The sequence below is a fragment of the Barbatula barbatula genome, assembly GCF_947034865.1.
Source record: "Barbatula barbatula genome assembly, chromosome: 14".
In the NCBI taxonomy this organism is placed as follows: Eukaryota; Metazoa; Chordata; class Actinopteri; order Cypriniformes; family Nemacheilidae; genus Barbatula; species Barbatula barbatula.
The window spans coordinates 7,548,130-7,565,622 of record NC_136777.1 but is presented as its reverse complement, the minus strand read 5'-3'; the positions used below and the strand labels follow the sequence as shown (position 1 = coordinate 7,565,622).

At 40.0% G+C, this 17,493-nt stretch overlaps 1 protein-coding gene across 1 annotated transcript; it reads left to right on the top strand.

The window, feature by feature from the left end:
• The first annotated feature begins 1,249 nt into the window (after positions 1-1,249).
• On the top strand, positions 1,250-16,760 carry ercc6 (excision repair cross-complementation group 6). The gene is made up of 20 exons (XM_079472747.1): positions 1,250-1,893; positions 2,274-2,654; positions 2,941-3,061; positions 3,254-3,362; positions 3,601-4,297; positions 6,698-6,829; positions 7,195-7,353; positions 8,427-8,562; positions 9,362-9,532; positions 10,033-10,209; positions 11,323-11,439; positions 11,526-11,621; positions 12,334-12,552; positions 13,065-13,175; positions 13,258-13,377; positions 13,455-13,549; positions 13,981-14,126; positions 14,263-14,908; positions 14,995-15,073; positions 15,158-16,760. The coding sequence occupies exons 2-20, from the start codon at positions 2,284-2,286 to the stop codon at positions 15,578-15,580; spliced, it is 4,125 nt and encodes a 1,374-aa protein (XP_079328873.1). The 5' UTR covers positions 1,250-1,893; positions 2,274-2,283; the 3' UTR covers positions 15,581-16,760.
• The last annotated feature ends 733 nt before the right edge of the window (positions 16,761-17,493 follow it).

The following is a 17,493-nucleotide window of genomic DNA, read 5'->3' as shown; positions in this document are numbered from 1 at the left end:
TTTAAATACTGAATTTACAGTGATTCAAATATTAGTTCTCTATGTAGGGCTTTTTTACAGATTCAAAACATTATAATCCGACAATAGAGGCATACAAACATCAAGGAATCATGCTTACAACTCCATTCTACATTTCGTTGCACTGTACTTGTATGTGTGTAATGACAATAAATTGTAACAAATTGAATCCAATTCCTCAAGAAATTCTGTAAAAAAATTTAGGTTTTCCAATTCCACAAGTCTTTACAGACCTAATGTTACACCACTTTAAAAAGATAACAGCAATAATACATTTTTATGAATGTGGCATCACAGAAATGAGAGAATATGTGACCCTGGATCACAAAACCAGTCTTTAGCACAGGAAATTTTTTAGTAAAAGCCAAAAATCCATTGTGTGGGTCAAAATTATAGAGTTTTCTTTTATGCCAAAAATCATTAGGATATTAAATAAAGATCATGTTCCATAAAGATATTTTGTAAATTTTCAACCCAAAATATATAAAAACTTTATTTTTGTGAGTGGATGGCCTGCTACAGTGCCTCGGATTAACAACTTCAAAGGCGATTTTCTCAATATTTAAATTGTTTGCACTCTTTACTTCCAGAGTTTTACACTCTTGTATCTCCACCAGATATTGTCCCATCTTAACAACCCATTTATCAATAAAAAGCTTAACTATTCAGCTTTCAGTTGATGTAAAAATCTCAATTTCGAAAAATTGACCTATAAGAGTCCCAGAGGTTTTGTTGTCCAGGGTCACATATAACTGTAGATAAAACAGTTAACAGCGTATTTAAATACATACTGGATGATGTGTCACGTAGTATCTCCACAGAGAATCCCAGGTGACTTAATGAAAGACTTTAATAATGGTTTCCTTCAGGCTGCTCTTAAAAACCGCCATATGGAAGGAAATCTCTGGCAGCACACCAAAGGTCTAAAATATCAGATTTCCCTGCCATATGAGAAGAAAATATGAGCAAGATATTATCTGGAATGTTATATGCAATAGTGTTCTTTGTCATTTAAAGAGTCATAAACAATGACTGTCATTATTATGTATATTGGTAATAAACACTGAGCAACAAAATACAAATCAATTTATAAATGCAACGTCTAATTGTCCGCATACCTGGTTGTATTATTGGGTGGTTTCACACTTTCTCATCTGTCAACTAATCTGTGCAGAAATGACTTGCAGGCCTTGCACGTGCTGTTAACTCAGATCGGAAGTCAAAATTCTTTACTGATTAGACGTCAAGTAGTTGCCTTCTGCCACCTAGCGTTGATTTAGCAAGAAATGGAAAGCGATCACGGAACGGCTAACAAACCTCATAGACCTCAATAAAAAAAACTAGTATCGGGACTCCTTTCCTGCGTTCCGATAGCAGCCGTTACGCTTTTTTGCTAAAGGTTGTGGGCTTTCCATCTATTTGCTTTGGTAATAATCAAAGGTCAAAGATCAAGATGGATCAAACGGTATATAGCGTTATTTTGAATCACGTTTAGAGGTAGTGTATCTAATTATAAAAATATAAAAATATTACGCTATAAAATACTCTTATAAATTAATTCGACAGTTGAGGATAATGTTCGGAAGCGATCGTTTCAATTTGGACACGAGAGGCCGCTAAAAGACCTTGTAAAATGTGCCCTGCTGTACCATTTTAAACTCGCTTTCTGTTCGGACTTTTATTTTGACATTTTGCCTAAGCCGGTGACATTATAGTGCTTTAAAGTATCTTCCTTCACATTGTATACAATGCAGTGATTGTATAACATTTTCACATGCTGTGTAGTAGTAAACAACAAAACAATTGAAACAAGAGGCTTCAATGGATTCTACGTTAAACGAATAAATGATTTAAGAGAGTCGGGTCCTTTTGAAGGTTTGTTCTTTGTTGTTAAGCTTTTTCACACGCTGGGGGCGAACAATAATAATAAGCTAGCCAATAGCAGTTAGCAAAAGGCTTGTAGTATGAATAACACACTTCATATAACACTAGTGATTTACAAAGTAAACAGTCAAATATCTTAAATATACATTTTCCTTCGATGTGTATCAGTTCATCACGTTGTGCGGTTAGATCGAGTTGTGGTATTCGTTGTGTGTTTGTTGTCATTGCTGAGTACACATCTCGCCAGTTTATAAAGATATGTAGTCATAAATTTAACGATTGAATAGTGATTGATATGATATGGAGTTTACCAGTTTCAAAAATAACGTTGACATACCAAAGGTTAAACTCTGAGATCATCCTTATTGCAGTTGCTTGGCAATGCCAGCAGAAGGTAACACGGACCAGGCCCTTCCTCCCTTCTCCAGCCCTGTCAGTGTACAAGAAGACAATGGCTTTTCCATCAACGGAAGCAGTAAGGAAGAGCCAGCGGCTACCTGTCCAGACGGTGTTGGAGCACAGAACTCCAGAAAGTCACAGGCCCTGCTGCAGATCAACCGTCAAGAGATCCGCTCAGTGGACCAGAGCTCTCAAGCTGCTGAGCTTCAGGGTTTGGGAGTGGATGTGTATGACCAGGAGGTTCTTGAGCAAGGTGTGTTGCAGCAGGTGGACAGAGCTATTCAGGAGGCCAACCAGGTAGCGGCCAAAGCAGAGGCTGAGAAAGAATATGAGTCTGTGTTGGATGATGTCAGGTAAACATGAGCATTTACACGTCACATAGTTCACCTTCAAAATAAAAATTCTGACATTTCAAATCTGTATGAGTTTCTTTCTTCTGCAGAAGATATTTTGATAAATGCTAGTAACAGCACAGCCCCTCATTCACTTCTATTGTAACCAATGCAAGTGAATTGGGGAGGGGGCTGTTAAACACATTCTTCAAAATATCTTCTTTTGTGTGTGACAAAATGAAGACAAGAGTTTACGTTTTGAAGGTGAACTACTCCTTTAACTTTGGTTTGAAATGTCTGTCTTCAGGTCATGTACAAGTGCTTTGAAACACATCAACAAAATCTTGGAGCAGTTGTCTCCCCATGCGGCTTCGAGCAAGGACATAAGTCGGAAATTAGAGTCTGTTAAACGGCAAAAAGAAAACAAGGTCAGCAGATGCCCATTTTGATGATTTATAAAACTATATAGTTATGTTGTTGAAACATCGCCACTAAAATTCTGTTGTCTGTTAATAAACTTTACTTTCTTAAGATAACCACTTGCAATATATGCAAAAATGTGTTGCCCTTGAAGGTTTTGAAATGACACAACATTTTTAGACGTCTATTATGTTTTACAGGAGAAGCAGTTAAAGAAGATCCGAGCTAAGCAGAAGAAACTGCAGGCCTTCCTTGATGGAGAGAATATCCAGAAGCTTGAAGCAGAATTATTGATTGAAGATGACGAAGGTAAGTTTGAAGCGCTGACTTTGGTTATAAACCTAGTATTAAATCCTCTTGTGCTTATGCTGAACAATCACTTTACATGTGGCATGGTCATTATTTTATAAAATGTAAGTTCCATACAGAACGTAGTACAATTGCAGTAATGTGATGAAAAATAAAATGATATTGTGTTTCTTTTAATGTCAGATGATTGTTTGTAGGACCAGTACACTAGACTTGTACTTTATTTGTGTGTTTTAAGAACCAGGTCCTTCCACGCTGGGCAGCATGCTCATGCCTTCTCAGGAGTCTGAATGGGAAGAGCTCATCCGCACAGGTCACATGACCCCCTTTGGTTCACGGATCCCTCAGAAGCAAGAGAAAAAGGAATCTCGGAAGGTTATGCTCAGCGAGGACTCCGGTTTTGACAAGTACCTTACAGATCAGGCACTTTTAGCTGAGAGCAGGAAGAAACCCATCTTTAAGAAGCCCACCAAAAAGCTAACAACAAACCTCAAAGATGTCAAAGAGCAAACGAACAGTATCTTATCCAGCAAAGATAAGAAACTCCAGAAGTGTATGCGTAAGCTTCAGAGAACCGCTCTGAGGGCTCACCCCAAAGCCAGGCCCAAGGTGGAGAAAGAGCCAACTCGTGGCAAGAGGAAAAGTCTTGGGGAAGCGGCATCAGACAGCGAGGGCTCCGAGTATGTTCCTAGTGATGAACTGATGGATCCTGAGGAACCGGAGAGGGATGATGAGTTCAGGGTGGATGATGATGAAGAATATGAGCTTAAACCTTACAAGAAGAAGAAGATCCAGGTGAAAACCAGGAAGGCCAAGGAGGAAGAGAGTGATGAGTATATTCCTAGCAGTTCAGAGGATGAGGACTCTCAGAAAGATGGAAAAGTGAAGAAATGTATAGATGATGGAGATATCGAGTGTTACCGGCAAAGGATTAGGTAAATTAAATCCGTCACTCAAGCATTGAGAAATGCATTTCCTATACTGTCAACATTTGAGTCAAGACCATTGCTTGATTGAAGTGTTTAGTAGTTAATGACTCGAGCGACCATACTTTGCCTAGCATGTATGCTGGAACAGATAGCCTAATCCACTGATGAGATTGGCAGCTGTCCCTTGACTAAGCAAATTCTACGCCTATTCATATTTTCTCATTATGCTATGCATTTATTTATTCCAGTGTTGACATAAAAAATGATTGATGCAAACCTAACCAGATTCATGCATTTGTATTTGTAGTAGGCAAATTGAGTTGGCATGGCCTCTCTCCATAACATCACCGCTGCGGTCGGTTTAAATATTTCTGGATGTTACCGGTCGAGCGCAGCAGTGCCGAGTGGTAGAGGAATTGAAAAAACATAATTAACTGAACCAATGCTTAGTCTTGACTTAATTACAAGTGCAGTCTCGCAAGCCCCAGATAAAGGGAACAGTTTCATTGCAGAGTGACAGGACCAGCCCCAAATGAAGATGGATTTTTTTCCCCACACTCTTCTCTCTGTACCTTTCTCGGGGAGCTCAAACTCCTAATTGTCTGTATCAATCTTAATTTGCTTTTCTGAGGCTGCTGCCACTAAATGCTGCAGCTTCCCTGAAGCCAGAAGTGGGTCAATTAAATCTGCCCTGCAATAGCGAGGGCAGAGAAGTTAAGAAGGGAGAGGTTTCTCGCACTGTCTACACTGTCTGTATTTCTTTGGCTAGGAAATTAAAAACTGAGACTAGGGACTATCAGTACCTGTCTGTACCCCACGCTTGTACTGTAAACCTTCCCACAGGAGACATCTTTAACCGAATCAGATTTTTTAATGGACTTGTTTGTACACGTTGTTTGGTAATCAAATTGTATAGACGTCACATGAAATCAGCAACGTGGGAAATGTTTCTATGGTGGCTGCCTTTCTGTGTGACGCATGTCCACACTGAATCTGAGGGGCGTGCCCCATTGTGCCTTATGTTGCCCTTTTTCTATTTCTGATGTGCTGCACAGATACTTCAGGAACTTTTTGTTCTCATTCGGATAAAATCGTTTTTTTTAAATATTGAAATTAATTGTTACAGTTTTTAATAACAAAGCCAACAGATGTGTCACAGCCATAAACGAGTTGCTATTTGTTATGTTTTGCAGTTTCAGGACATGGCCATTCTAAATATAATTTAATTGGACAAAAATGGAAGGGCAGTTACGACTAATCGTATTCAAAATAAAAGTGTTATATAATTATATAGTAATTATGTATATATAAATACAAATACACACTCATGTATATATTTAAGAAATATTTGAATGAGTTTGGTTCCAAAATGAGATGCCTCCGTTTTTATAGTTGATTTATTGTGTTAGTTAGCTGTATTTGCTAAATTTGAGTTATCATGGCTTAAATTAAAACAAACCAACTGCAGTTTGATTCATGTTGATTGGAATGCACAGTGAAAAACCGGAGAATGAAAGATCCGGAGTTATATCATTTTGGAACCAAACTCTTCATTTATATGTGCATACACATTTTTATATGTATATAAGATGTATATCATAATTAAATGTGAATATGTAATACATAAATATAGGAGTTCTGTTAAAATTACACATGCACATTTTTATATATACAGTACATAATTGTTATATTCAGAAAATGCATATTATGTCAACAAATACTTTTATGTTGCATAAGATTAGTCGTGACTAATTGTTTGACAGCCCATTTGTATCTGCTAACAGTCAATTTTGCCAGCATTTCGATGATATCCAAGTCTTTACGTTATAGATGTCCTGAAGCCCATGAGATGCACAATGTGCACAAAAGTATTGAAACGCCCGCTTCTAATAAGTTGTTCTAATAAACATGTTTATCTATTTTAAACATGTTTTATCAAAACAAATAATTTTGCTAGACCAAACAATACCAAAATAAAATAGTTTCCATATTTGTTGCAGTTGATCTGTTCTGAAATGATGTACCCCTGTGTACAAGTCATTGATGGGTTTGGGTGATGAGTGTTTGTCTCTGAGGTGTTCAGCTGGGTTTAGTCTGGGCTTTATACAGACTGGTCAAGTTGTTCCCTGCTTTGTGCACATGTGTTTTCATGTTGGAATAGAAAAGAGCCCTGCCCAAAGTGATGCTGTTAAGTAAGAAGCACACAATTCTCTAGAATATCACTATATGCTGTAGCACTTAGATTTGTGCTCACAGAAATGACAAAGTAGTCAAACCTGTTCATTAGAAGGGTGCGTCTTGATACGTGTTTCCATATAGTGTATGATGTTGGACTATGTAGAGAAATCATTTAAAAGCTATTCGGTGGATGTGACTCAGTAACATTGTGAATCTGTCTGCCTGCAGAAAGTGGAAAAGGCAAAGACTTCGGGAAAAAGAGGCAAAAAGAGAAGCTGGCGAGGAGGAGTCTGAGGAGAGTGATGCAGAGTTTGATGAAGGATTTAAAGTGCCTGGGTTCCTCTGGAAAAAACTCTTCAAGTATGACCACACATTATATACTCCTTATATCGCAGCATAAGAAAAATAAACTGTTTCTTTAAACAGTTACTGTGTGAATCTAAATCCTTACTCAAATAGACACCTCACACTACATGGTTTTAACTTTACGAGTGTTGAACGGCAAACTGCCCTGTTGACGGGGGGTGAAGTGCTTTAGGCTTAGAAGGGAAGGAGTCTGCTATTGTTTTGTTGATGTGTTTTACAGCACATCAATTGGGCAACACTTACGGCCCATTTATCCAGAATCAATAGCGATAATGGCCCTATGATTAATTCATCAGGCACAGTGTTTGTGTTTGTGCTGGGCCTGCATTTTGTGCGACATGTTTGCTTTTGTTGTCCAGGTATCAGCAGACAGGTGTCAGGTGGATGTGGGAACTGCACTGCCAGCAGGCAGGAGGCATTCTGGGAGACGAGATGGGCCTGGGCAAGACCATCCAGATAATTGCCTTTCTGGCAGGCCTAAGCTATAGCAAACTAAAAACACGTGGATCCAATTACAGGCAAGGAAAAACTATTTCACTGCTGTAGTTTTACTGTAGATAATTCCTGTAATTATTTTTCTTTCTCTTTTCTTGCGTTACATCCTTTAGAATTTGTGCTTTTGTGAAGTCACATCCTTAATAAACACGCCCATGCGTCATCATCCACCAAGTCGCATACATACACGTTCAAACGCTCAGAAACACACACACGTGCACGCTCTCCCAAACATCGGCCGTCTCTCCCCCACCACTCGCAGACTCCCAGTCTCGATTGCGATGAATATTTTAGCAGCTGGATTGCTGGTGGAGAGGTTCGGTGTGAATTATTAAAGACGTTTCAATTATGATATTCCTCTAATTCTCTTAGTGGCGACGTCAAAGGAGAAACAAGGACGTGACATGAAAGAGAGACTGTTTTTTTGGCAGGGGGCGGGAAATTAAACATGGAACATGTAATTAAACACATTTAAGGTAGTGCCTTTTTGCCTTTTCGGAGGGGCGGGGGCCTCTTCGCTGGTCAATAAGCTGTCTGGCGTCGTCCATCCGCAAATTGATTGTTTGCAAACTCAATTATGGCTCGCTATCAATGGCTTTCACAATCCGGAATATCATATCAAGCCGTTAATGCTCCCAAAGCCATTTAGTGCATTTCGGCAGTTCATCTCCCTTATTGAACACTCGCGCAGGGAGGAAAAGCAGAACTGCCCCATCAGCTCATGGGGTTCATCAATTAAAATGTGATGCTTGTAATTTTTTTCCAATGTTAAAATAGTGGATGACCCATTCATTCCAACAATGGAGGACAGTTGCCTATCTGTTGTGTATAGACCATTTTGAAAGATGTAAACAACACCTGTCTAGAAACATTTCCTGTTTCGTTTTTTTTATTTCACACTTACAATTCAGTTGTAAGTGTTCTGTTTTTTGTATTTTGTCTAGTGTTAAAAACTAAAGCAGGAAGTGCTTCCAGACCAGTGATGTTTACAAATTAAAAAGTGATCTATAAAGTTGCGGTTGTGCGGAATCAGCAAAGTGTTTATTAAAACAGCATAAAATGTGTTTGTGTTTGTGACTGTTCTGTTTGATTTTAGGTATGCCGGCCTCGGCCCAACTGTAATTGTGTGTCCAGCCACAGTCATGCATCAGTGGGTGAAAGAGTTTCACACATGGTGGCCTCCTTTTCGCGTGGCTGTTCTCCACGATACGGGCTCCTTCACAAGCAAAAAGGTGAGTCCTGTCCCCATGGACGCGATTTGCTGCCAACGAGGTCATCCGTTCTTGAGACCCTTGCAATCGAAACAGTCTTGTTCATTTAATCTCACTGAAACGATGGCCATTTTGGCCTTAAACTTTTCCATACAAAGAAGCAACAAGATTAAGATGAACTGTGTCGCTTCGGCCTGTAACGTTTACACCAGAGCAAGATTTTCCCATGTCAGCAGATATCCTGCTGTGGAGTCGAATTGGCTCCAAGGAAATGTTAAATTAATTAAAGCTAAGGTAGCAGGAGCGGCTGTGAAGTATTTACTGTGAGTGGTCTTCACTGCCCCCCCAATCCAGCCTGACACAGTGATTAATGGGGCCTGTTGTCTGGCAGTCCGTGCTTTGCCCTCTAGGTGGAGAGTTGGTCTCAAGAGCTTGTAGAGAGACAGAGGAACATTTATGCAGCGTTGGCACCTAATGATACCGCCACGCTAACACTAACATTCTTGTAGAGCAGATGTACCTGATTAATTGGCTACAAAGAAAAAAGTGGGGGTGTGCGGGGGGTGGCGGCGAGGGGCTTGGAACAGAGGTTAGACGCTTTGCACGTCTATAATTGGAACACACTTGAGAGCGTTCATGTGAAACGTCAAAGCGTACGTATAGACTAGTCGTTCTGATGAAGACGCTAGCGCCAGGGGCCTTATACCGGCAACCTATCACTATTTCCTCAATTTAATTAACAGCCAAAAAAGAGGTTGTGTGAGCATGATGCATTTGGGTTTAGCCGCTGCAGCTGAGGCTCATGTTTGTTGACTTACAGGAGAAACTCATCCCAGAGATAGTGGCCAGTCATGGCATCCTCATCACTTCCTACTCGTACATACGCATTATGCAGGACTACATCCAGAAGTACGACTGGCATTTCGTCATCCTGGATGAGGGCCACAAGATAAGGAACCCTAATGCTGGGGTTACTATGGCGTGCAAGCAGGTGACTCCTAGTTTATTTTTTTTCAATCAATCTGTATTGTCTAGCTACTTTAGCTCAACTGGCAAAACATGATGTTTGTCATGGCAAGGTCATGGGTTCTAACCCACGGAACACACTGATTAATAGTAAAGTACTTTGTAAGTTGCTTTTCTTAAAAACGTTGGTTAAATGTAACATAAATGTAGACTCACAAGTCGCACAAAGCGTACAAATGCAGTCTGGTGTCTTAGCTAGTAAATGTGAGACCTTTCAGAATTTATTTGTTTAGTCTGCATCAGTTTATGAGCTCCAGTGCTATCGATCACTGTACGAAAAAATCCATTGGAAATTCCAAAACACTTTGATTTGGTATCGAAGAAACCGAAGCTAATGGAGCTTTTAAACTAAGTCCATCATAAAGGGGGCTTTATTGTCAACTTGCATCCATCTATTGATACACACATACTTATATGCTTATGATAACATTTTAAAAATATTTCACTTTGGACTTTTTTCCACAGTTTCGGACACCCCACAGATTCATCCTCTCAGGCTCTCCCATGCAGAATAACTTGAAAGAACTGTGGTCGCTCTTTGACTTTGTGTTCCCAGGAAAGCTGGGGACTCTGCCTGTCTTCATGGAGCAGTTCTCTGTGCCAATTACTATGGGCGGATACTCTAACGCATCTCCAGTGCAGGTGAAATGCACATCACCATGTGTTTCTTGCATAGAGCTTATTGATCAATGCATGGCCCTTATTATTCATAGCAAACCTCTAATTTCAGCCAGATGTAACATCGGAATGATGAGTCGGTATAATACTGAAATGTCTGTATTCATTTAAAATTATATCAAAAGTAAACCTTTAAACATTGTAGGGAGAACTGCAAGGTAAATGGAATGTAGATGTGCCATTATTAGGAAGCCTTTTTAGTAGCACACCTACTTTATGGATTTCATTTCCGAACTGCTTTAAAAGGCTATTGATGTTTCCTCTGCCAATAATAAAAACCTTTACTAATTATTAATGTTATTAAAAGGTTGTAGATAGCTAACCCCATGACTCTCTTACTTCAACTCCCTCTCAACTGTCTGTAGGGTCCTACAGCTTCATACATTCATAAATTGTGCTTTAGTGGATATTCAACTGAGTATAATTTTAAGAGTACTGAATTTTCATTTCTTTCAAAATTGACATTTCAAAAAATAAGAAAATTGTGTAGTTGGCATCTACATTTATTTAAAAAAAGTTCATGAACATATATAACAATATATTGCTATGGTCATTTCCTTTATTCCTATACAGATTTATCAAAAACAAGTGTAAACATTTTTTTGTGCTCTCTCAGCCTATTTACAAGCTCTGCTTATCTTTCCCTCTCTGTCTTTGTCTTCTCATACGGGCGCTTATCCCGGCTCATTGTCTGCCCTGCAGTGTTATTTTTCTGCTGCAGGCTTTCTTTTGATCTGCAAACCCCTTTAAATTACAGCTAAATGGCATTTGGCCTAACGCAGGATCAGGAGAACATTATTGATAAAAGAGTGCAGGCCCCCTCTGGAGTCCAGCAGCACTCTTATGAATCTTTAATGTGTCAATCTGCTGATAGGAGGAGAGAGAGAGAGCAAGCGGCTGTTGACATGTCTCAGGACACACACATTTGTCTGGCTTTCACAACGCTTGTTGAAGTCGGAACTTGTTAATTAGCCAGTACTAAAACATACTGTTAATGAATTGAAGCTAGTCTGATCGCAGACAAAGTCGAAATATGTGTGTTTTATGTATATACGTATTCAATTTAAAACTCCTCAGGTCCAGACAGCCTATAAATGCGCTTGTGTTCTTCGTGACACGATTAACCCCTACCTGCTGAGAAGAATGAAGGCTGACGTGAAGGCAAACCTCTGCTTACCTGACAAAAGCGAACAGGTACACGTCTGATGCTGCACTTGTTCATTTCATCGATGTGAATAATGAACAGGATCGTATGTAATTGTTTTATAATGTCCAAACAGGTCCTTTTCTGCAGGTTGACAGAAGATCAGCGGCAGGTCTACCAGAACTTCTTGGACTCCAAAGAAGTTTATCAGATTCTGAATGGAGACATGCAGGTAGAGGATCCATATGTGAACTGTTATAAACAGAATTTATGTAAATCCTCAGAATTTATGATTTCGTGAAGAGCTTTATTCATTATTCAGTTTACCTGAGAGCGACGACATCCTCCCTGTATGTTTATATACACTTTCAAAAGCTGGGGGAGACAAACATCTTCAGTCATTGGTGCAGTGTGATTTTTGAATAGTCCATTCCCGCTGGGCGTATATTCAGGTTATGAACACTAATGAATTCAATTAACTCCTAAATCACATTATGGCAAACATGCAGAATCGGGTCTAATGTTTTATTGACAAATGTCACGTCAACCTCATGCACCTCTGGACATGCTCGTTGTGTTGTATAAATGAACGCCCCACGATCTATCGACTCCTCGTACGTGAGCGTCGTCACACCGAGAAAAAGGCTCTTTGTGACTATTCATCATGATGCTCGAAATGTGTTTTGCGGAGGCAAAAGCTGTGGGTTGCAGAGCAGTTTACAAACCCCTCTTATGTGGTCACAAACTCCATTAAGCCACATATATAATGCAAAGGCCGCTGCATTTACTTGAAGGAACAGACTTTACTCTGCTCTGGTCAATTACCATCATTAAATTAACTGAGTTTATTAATATTAAGATTTGTGTTGGCTGTATCTCTTACACAGGAAACTTTTTTTAACCCATCCACGTATTAATCTCAATTCCCCACCCTGTTGTTCAAGGTCTTCTCGGGCCTCATAGCTATGAGGAAGATGTGCAACCACCCGGACCTGTTCACCGGCGGCCCACGCTTGCTCCGGGGCATCCCGGACGATCAGCTCACCGAGGAGGAGCACTTTGGTTACTGGAACCGCTCGGGGAAGATGATCGTGGTGGAGTCTCTCCTGCGCCTGTGGTTCAAACAGGGACACAGAGTTCTGCTTTTTACCCAATCCAGACAGGTCAGTGTGAAGAAAGACAAAAGGATCATAATATCCCACAGCTCCTCTCCTTTCGTCATTTGGTCTTTATTGAATCACCTCCCTTACATCTAAGATTTAGTTTACGCTGGATTAAAATGTTTGCACGTAGCGCCGAACTGATTTGTTGATCTTGGCCAAATTCATATAAGCAGATCCATCAAGCCGACATACCTTGAGAAGTGTGAACACACCCTGAGTATTGATAGATAAGATGCAGTCTCACTATCTCCAGCAGAAGCCACTAAAGGACCAATAAAGTTATTATGTCATTTTGCCCTCTAATAGAATTCATTACGAGATCTTATTGGATTGCAGGGTGTCTGTCAGGACCCAGCTGTCTTTGTTCAATAGAAATGAGATTTGGCTTCAGAGAGAACCTAAAACCCACACAGTTGGTACTTCTGTACATGTAATATTAATCTCACCTAATCCTATTAGCACTAATCCTGTTCTCAATGCTCTGTCTCCAACCATTTCTCCCACACACACAGATGCTGGAGATCTTGGAGGTGTTTGTGAAAGACAACAGTTACTCCTATCTCAAAATGGACGGTACTACCACCATTGGATCCAGGCAGCCTCTCATCAATCAGTTCAACCAGGTAAAGCAGGTTTTTTTGGGCTTGTTCTACGTTCTCTTGATTTTTCCACACCAGTAAAGATTCATATGTTTTCTTCATCTAGAACAAGGACATTTTTGTCTTTCTCCTGACAACGAGAGTTGGAGGGTTAGGCGTCAACCTGACCGGGGCCAATAGGGTTGTAATCTACGACCCAGACTGGAACCCCAGCACAGACACTCAGGTTTGCCATAGACATTCACTCTCTGAAGTATGCAGTGTTGATCAGTATTGATCTGAACTGTTGACCTCTCGCTGTAGGCACGTGAGCGCGCCTGGAGGATTGGGCAGAAACAGCAGGTGACTGTTTACAGGCTGTTGACAGCTGGAACCATTGAAGAGAAGATTTACCACAGGTTTGTTTCTTGGGGTTGGCCGTTTAGATGGAGTTGGTAACGGTGAGGAGGACTATTACAATCCATAATGTCCTACTTCTGTCTGCAGGAGCTCAATAGACAGTAATTGAAATGCATAATTTTTTTAATTAGATATCAACACAAATTTGCTAATCGGTCGCTAAAGGCTGTTCTAGACTACTGTGTTATTTGTAGGGAGGCAGTGGGAATTTCCAAACACTGCAAAGCGCTGGATTGTTCACATATTAATTTTCATACTAACCCAAGACGCAGCATGCATTTGTTAAGCTGATAAACTGTCCAGCAGGGTGAGATTGTGGCTTGCCGGCGTTGAGGCTATAAAGGAAATCATACTGGAAATGTGGGACTAGGGTGTATCGTAAAGGAGATGAGAAAGAAGCTAATACAGCATTTCTGGACGTTTTCCACAGGCAAATCTTCAAACAGTTTCTCACCAATCGGGTGCTGAAAGATCCTAAACAGAGGCGCTTTTTCAAATCAAACGACGTTTATGAACTTTTCACACTGAGCAATCCTGATGGTTTGCAGGGAACAGAAACCAGTGCGATATTTGCAGGTAATGCTAAAAAACATTTGAATAGATCCACATGAGTCACAAGACGCATTGTAGTCTCTTTGTTTTTAATGTCATTTTTAAAACGTTGCAATCTATATCTTGAACATTTATGAATTGTGTTATTTTCTTTGTATAGGCACAGGCTCAGATGTGCAGATTCCAAAAAGACATAAGACCTCCCATCCATCTCAGGAGACATCAGGACCATCACAGTCTCATTCCTCTAGCATTGAAGAACAAAAGACCACATCTCTGTCGAACAACAGACATGCTGCTACCTCAGTCAACAGTCACTCAAACAATAGAGACAGATCTAGGTTACCAAACAATGCTGATCTTCCACCAAATTATGCCAGTTTGGCAAACAACCCTCAGAAACGCAGAGAAAAGAAGAAGCACAATGAAACGACAGAAAAGAATACAGATGAACACAAACGTAAGCATAAAAAACGCAAGCAGGACGCTAGATTTGAGGGCCACCGAATTTCTCATCTGGTGAAGAAAAGGGGGTACAAGAAAGAAGACAATGAAGAGAAAGAGGAGAATAAAGATGAGAGAAAGAGCGACGATTACGTCTTAGCCAAACTCTTTAAGAAATCAGGAATCCACAGTGTCATGAAGCACGACACTATCATGGAGGCGTCAAACCCGGACTATGTGCTTGTGGAAGCCGAAGCCAACAGGGTTGCCAAGGATGCGCTGAAAGCTCTAAAGATCTCGAGACAGCGTTGCAGACTGCCTTTCTCAAGAGGGTCCATACCAGCAAGCACAGCTCCAGTCAAGTACGTCTGTTTTACACAATTAAGTAAAACAAAAAGTTTTTGTTTATTTTGCTTTGTGGATATTTTAACTTCTAATTTATTCATAGGAAAAGGTTCGGGCAAAAGAAAAACACTCTACTATCTCAGGCATCTGGGACAACTGCAAAAGCATCAGAGAAATGCAAGGTATATCTGTACGCATGCAATATCCTGTCAAACCCCTGTAGAATAATAAACACTTTTGTACTCTAACATGGTTTCTTTATCTAGGATGCAAGTATTATAAAGAAGTCAGGAATAAAGAAGCCAGGATCTGCTGCTCACTTCAGCGGCGAAGGAGCAGAGGAGGAATCTGCTTCTCTCTCCTCCTCCTCTCTCCTCGCTATGATGAGGGCCAGGAATCACATCAGTCAACCCCAAGACAATGAGGAGGAAGAGGAAAGCAATCCGGCTGCTGCCGTACCTCCCGCTCCTACTGATCAAGATGAGCTTCTGGTTGATCTGAGGAACTTTGTGGCCTTCCAGACTCAGGTAGATGGCCAGGCAAGCACCAAGGAGATTCTGGAGTACTTCACCCCAAGACTCAACTCAACACAGACACCAGTGTTTAGAGAACTGCTAAGGAATATCTGTGAGTTCCACAGACTTCCTGGGCAGGAAGGGATGTGGAAGCTTAAAGCTGACTACAGGTAAACTGAGCGGAGCATATTAAACGCTATTAAGAGAGGTACAGACGCTCGAAATGGAATGTATACCTCACACTAGGGAACTGCAGGTGATAAATCATTTTTAGATTACGAAACATGTTGTCTGCGAACTTTCATGAACTTTCCAGATTTGGCCTTTCATTACAAGAAAATGTGTATGTGCTCTTATTGTAAAACACTCCTAATGTATGTTTTTCCTAAAGTATTTTGTTGTCTTCCTTTCTGTTGTTTGTATTTTGTGTTTGTTCATTCCTGGAAATTACTTGAAATTGGATTTTCTGTTTTGGAACTGGATCCTAATCTGTACCAGTGAACATTTTTATTCAGTGAACTTTTCACTGAACTATGGTGCTGTTTTTTTATTGCTTAATTAAAAAAGTTATTGGTGGTGGATGCTACCAATGATTCAATGTCTGTATGATAAAAATTTAACAATTATTACTATAGGGGCATCATCCTATGCTCAGTCCACTTAACTTTTGGAAAGTCAATGTTTTAGGTGCTTTTAAAACCTGAGAATTATATGATGTCTTATTGTGATAATCTACCTCCCACAAATTGTCTGTTAAAAAATATCACATAAACCAGTACATCTAAAATATAATGGCAGTGTTTACAATACAACTTCTAACGGTTAAATGGGTTCATTAGAAGTTACCAATAAATATATTTTGTAGCAAATCTGTGTTCTGGATCTCCTTAGTACATTTGACTAATGTGATCTAGGAAATTTAATGCATCATTATTTCGTGAGCCAGAAGACACAGCCCCTCAGTGGGCCTTACTGAAGCTCATTTTCAATGGAACCGTGATATTCTGTTGTTGCACATTAATCACAATGTCTGGCCTCTCGGGGATATGGCTGCTATTTCTTGTAAGTTTGTTTGTTTGTCAGAAACGCTGCTCCTTGTATACACTAATACACTAGCAATTAATTGTAAACAATTACACAAAGTTTGAAGCCGCTTCACAATTACAAGTGATTCAAGCGATTTGTGACCGTATTGCTTTTTTGCTTCAAACTAGGCAAATAAATCCTCTAAGGAACTCACTGCTAGATCTTTATTTTTAACGACTGAAGAAATAAGCCAAGTGTAAAATGTTTGTGTATTTACGGATTATTGAATGTTCGTGTTTTCGACCTCATTAAATCTGTTCTTTTCGACGAAAGCTTTCTGAACAGCATTGTATTCATCCAAATGTTTTGACGGTCTGTCGCTGACCGTGGTGCTGAAAGCGTTAGAAGCCGATTTCATAGTGCCATCGAACTTTCGTTTGCAAATCTTTTCTTTTTTTTAATTGTTCCTTAAAACTTAAAAACAGAAATCATTCCCTCGCATTTGCTCTCCAAAACGTGGATTAAAAAGAGCGCTTTATGACACTCTTCTAAACTGCTGTATTGCATTCTTTCCCAGCCTCCAACCTCACTGATCTATACCCTTGATCAATCTCAATAGATCTGCTTTCGGTTTAATAATACAAATGTCAGGAAGTAACCCAGAGCTCGTCTCCCATTTTCCGATGCATTTTGACGAGATCATAACACCAACTTTATTTTCAGCGGTGCATAAATTAATTACACGCATTTAATAACTAAAATATCATTATATTCCCCTCTTAATATCATAAACGTTCTACGCCAGGGAAGCACTTAATAGTGCAGGGGGCCATAACAGGCTATTATCCTTGTGTAATGCTATTAGAGAACCAATTATGCACCATTACACTTGCTTTTTTGCAGTTTATGTGATTTCATCCAATACCGTCCTCCACTTCCAAATTTCAGCTGGTACTCGGAGCCTCATTTCCAGCAGCAGAGGAGCGACGGTGTCTGCGCTAGGCGTCCCACATGCGTTTTAAAAGTAATTGAAAGGGTCCCGCTGCATATAATTTACGCGA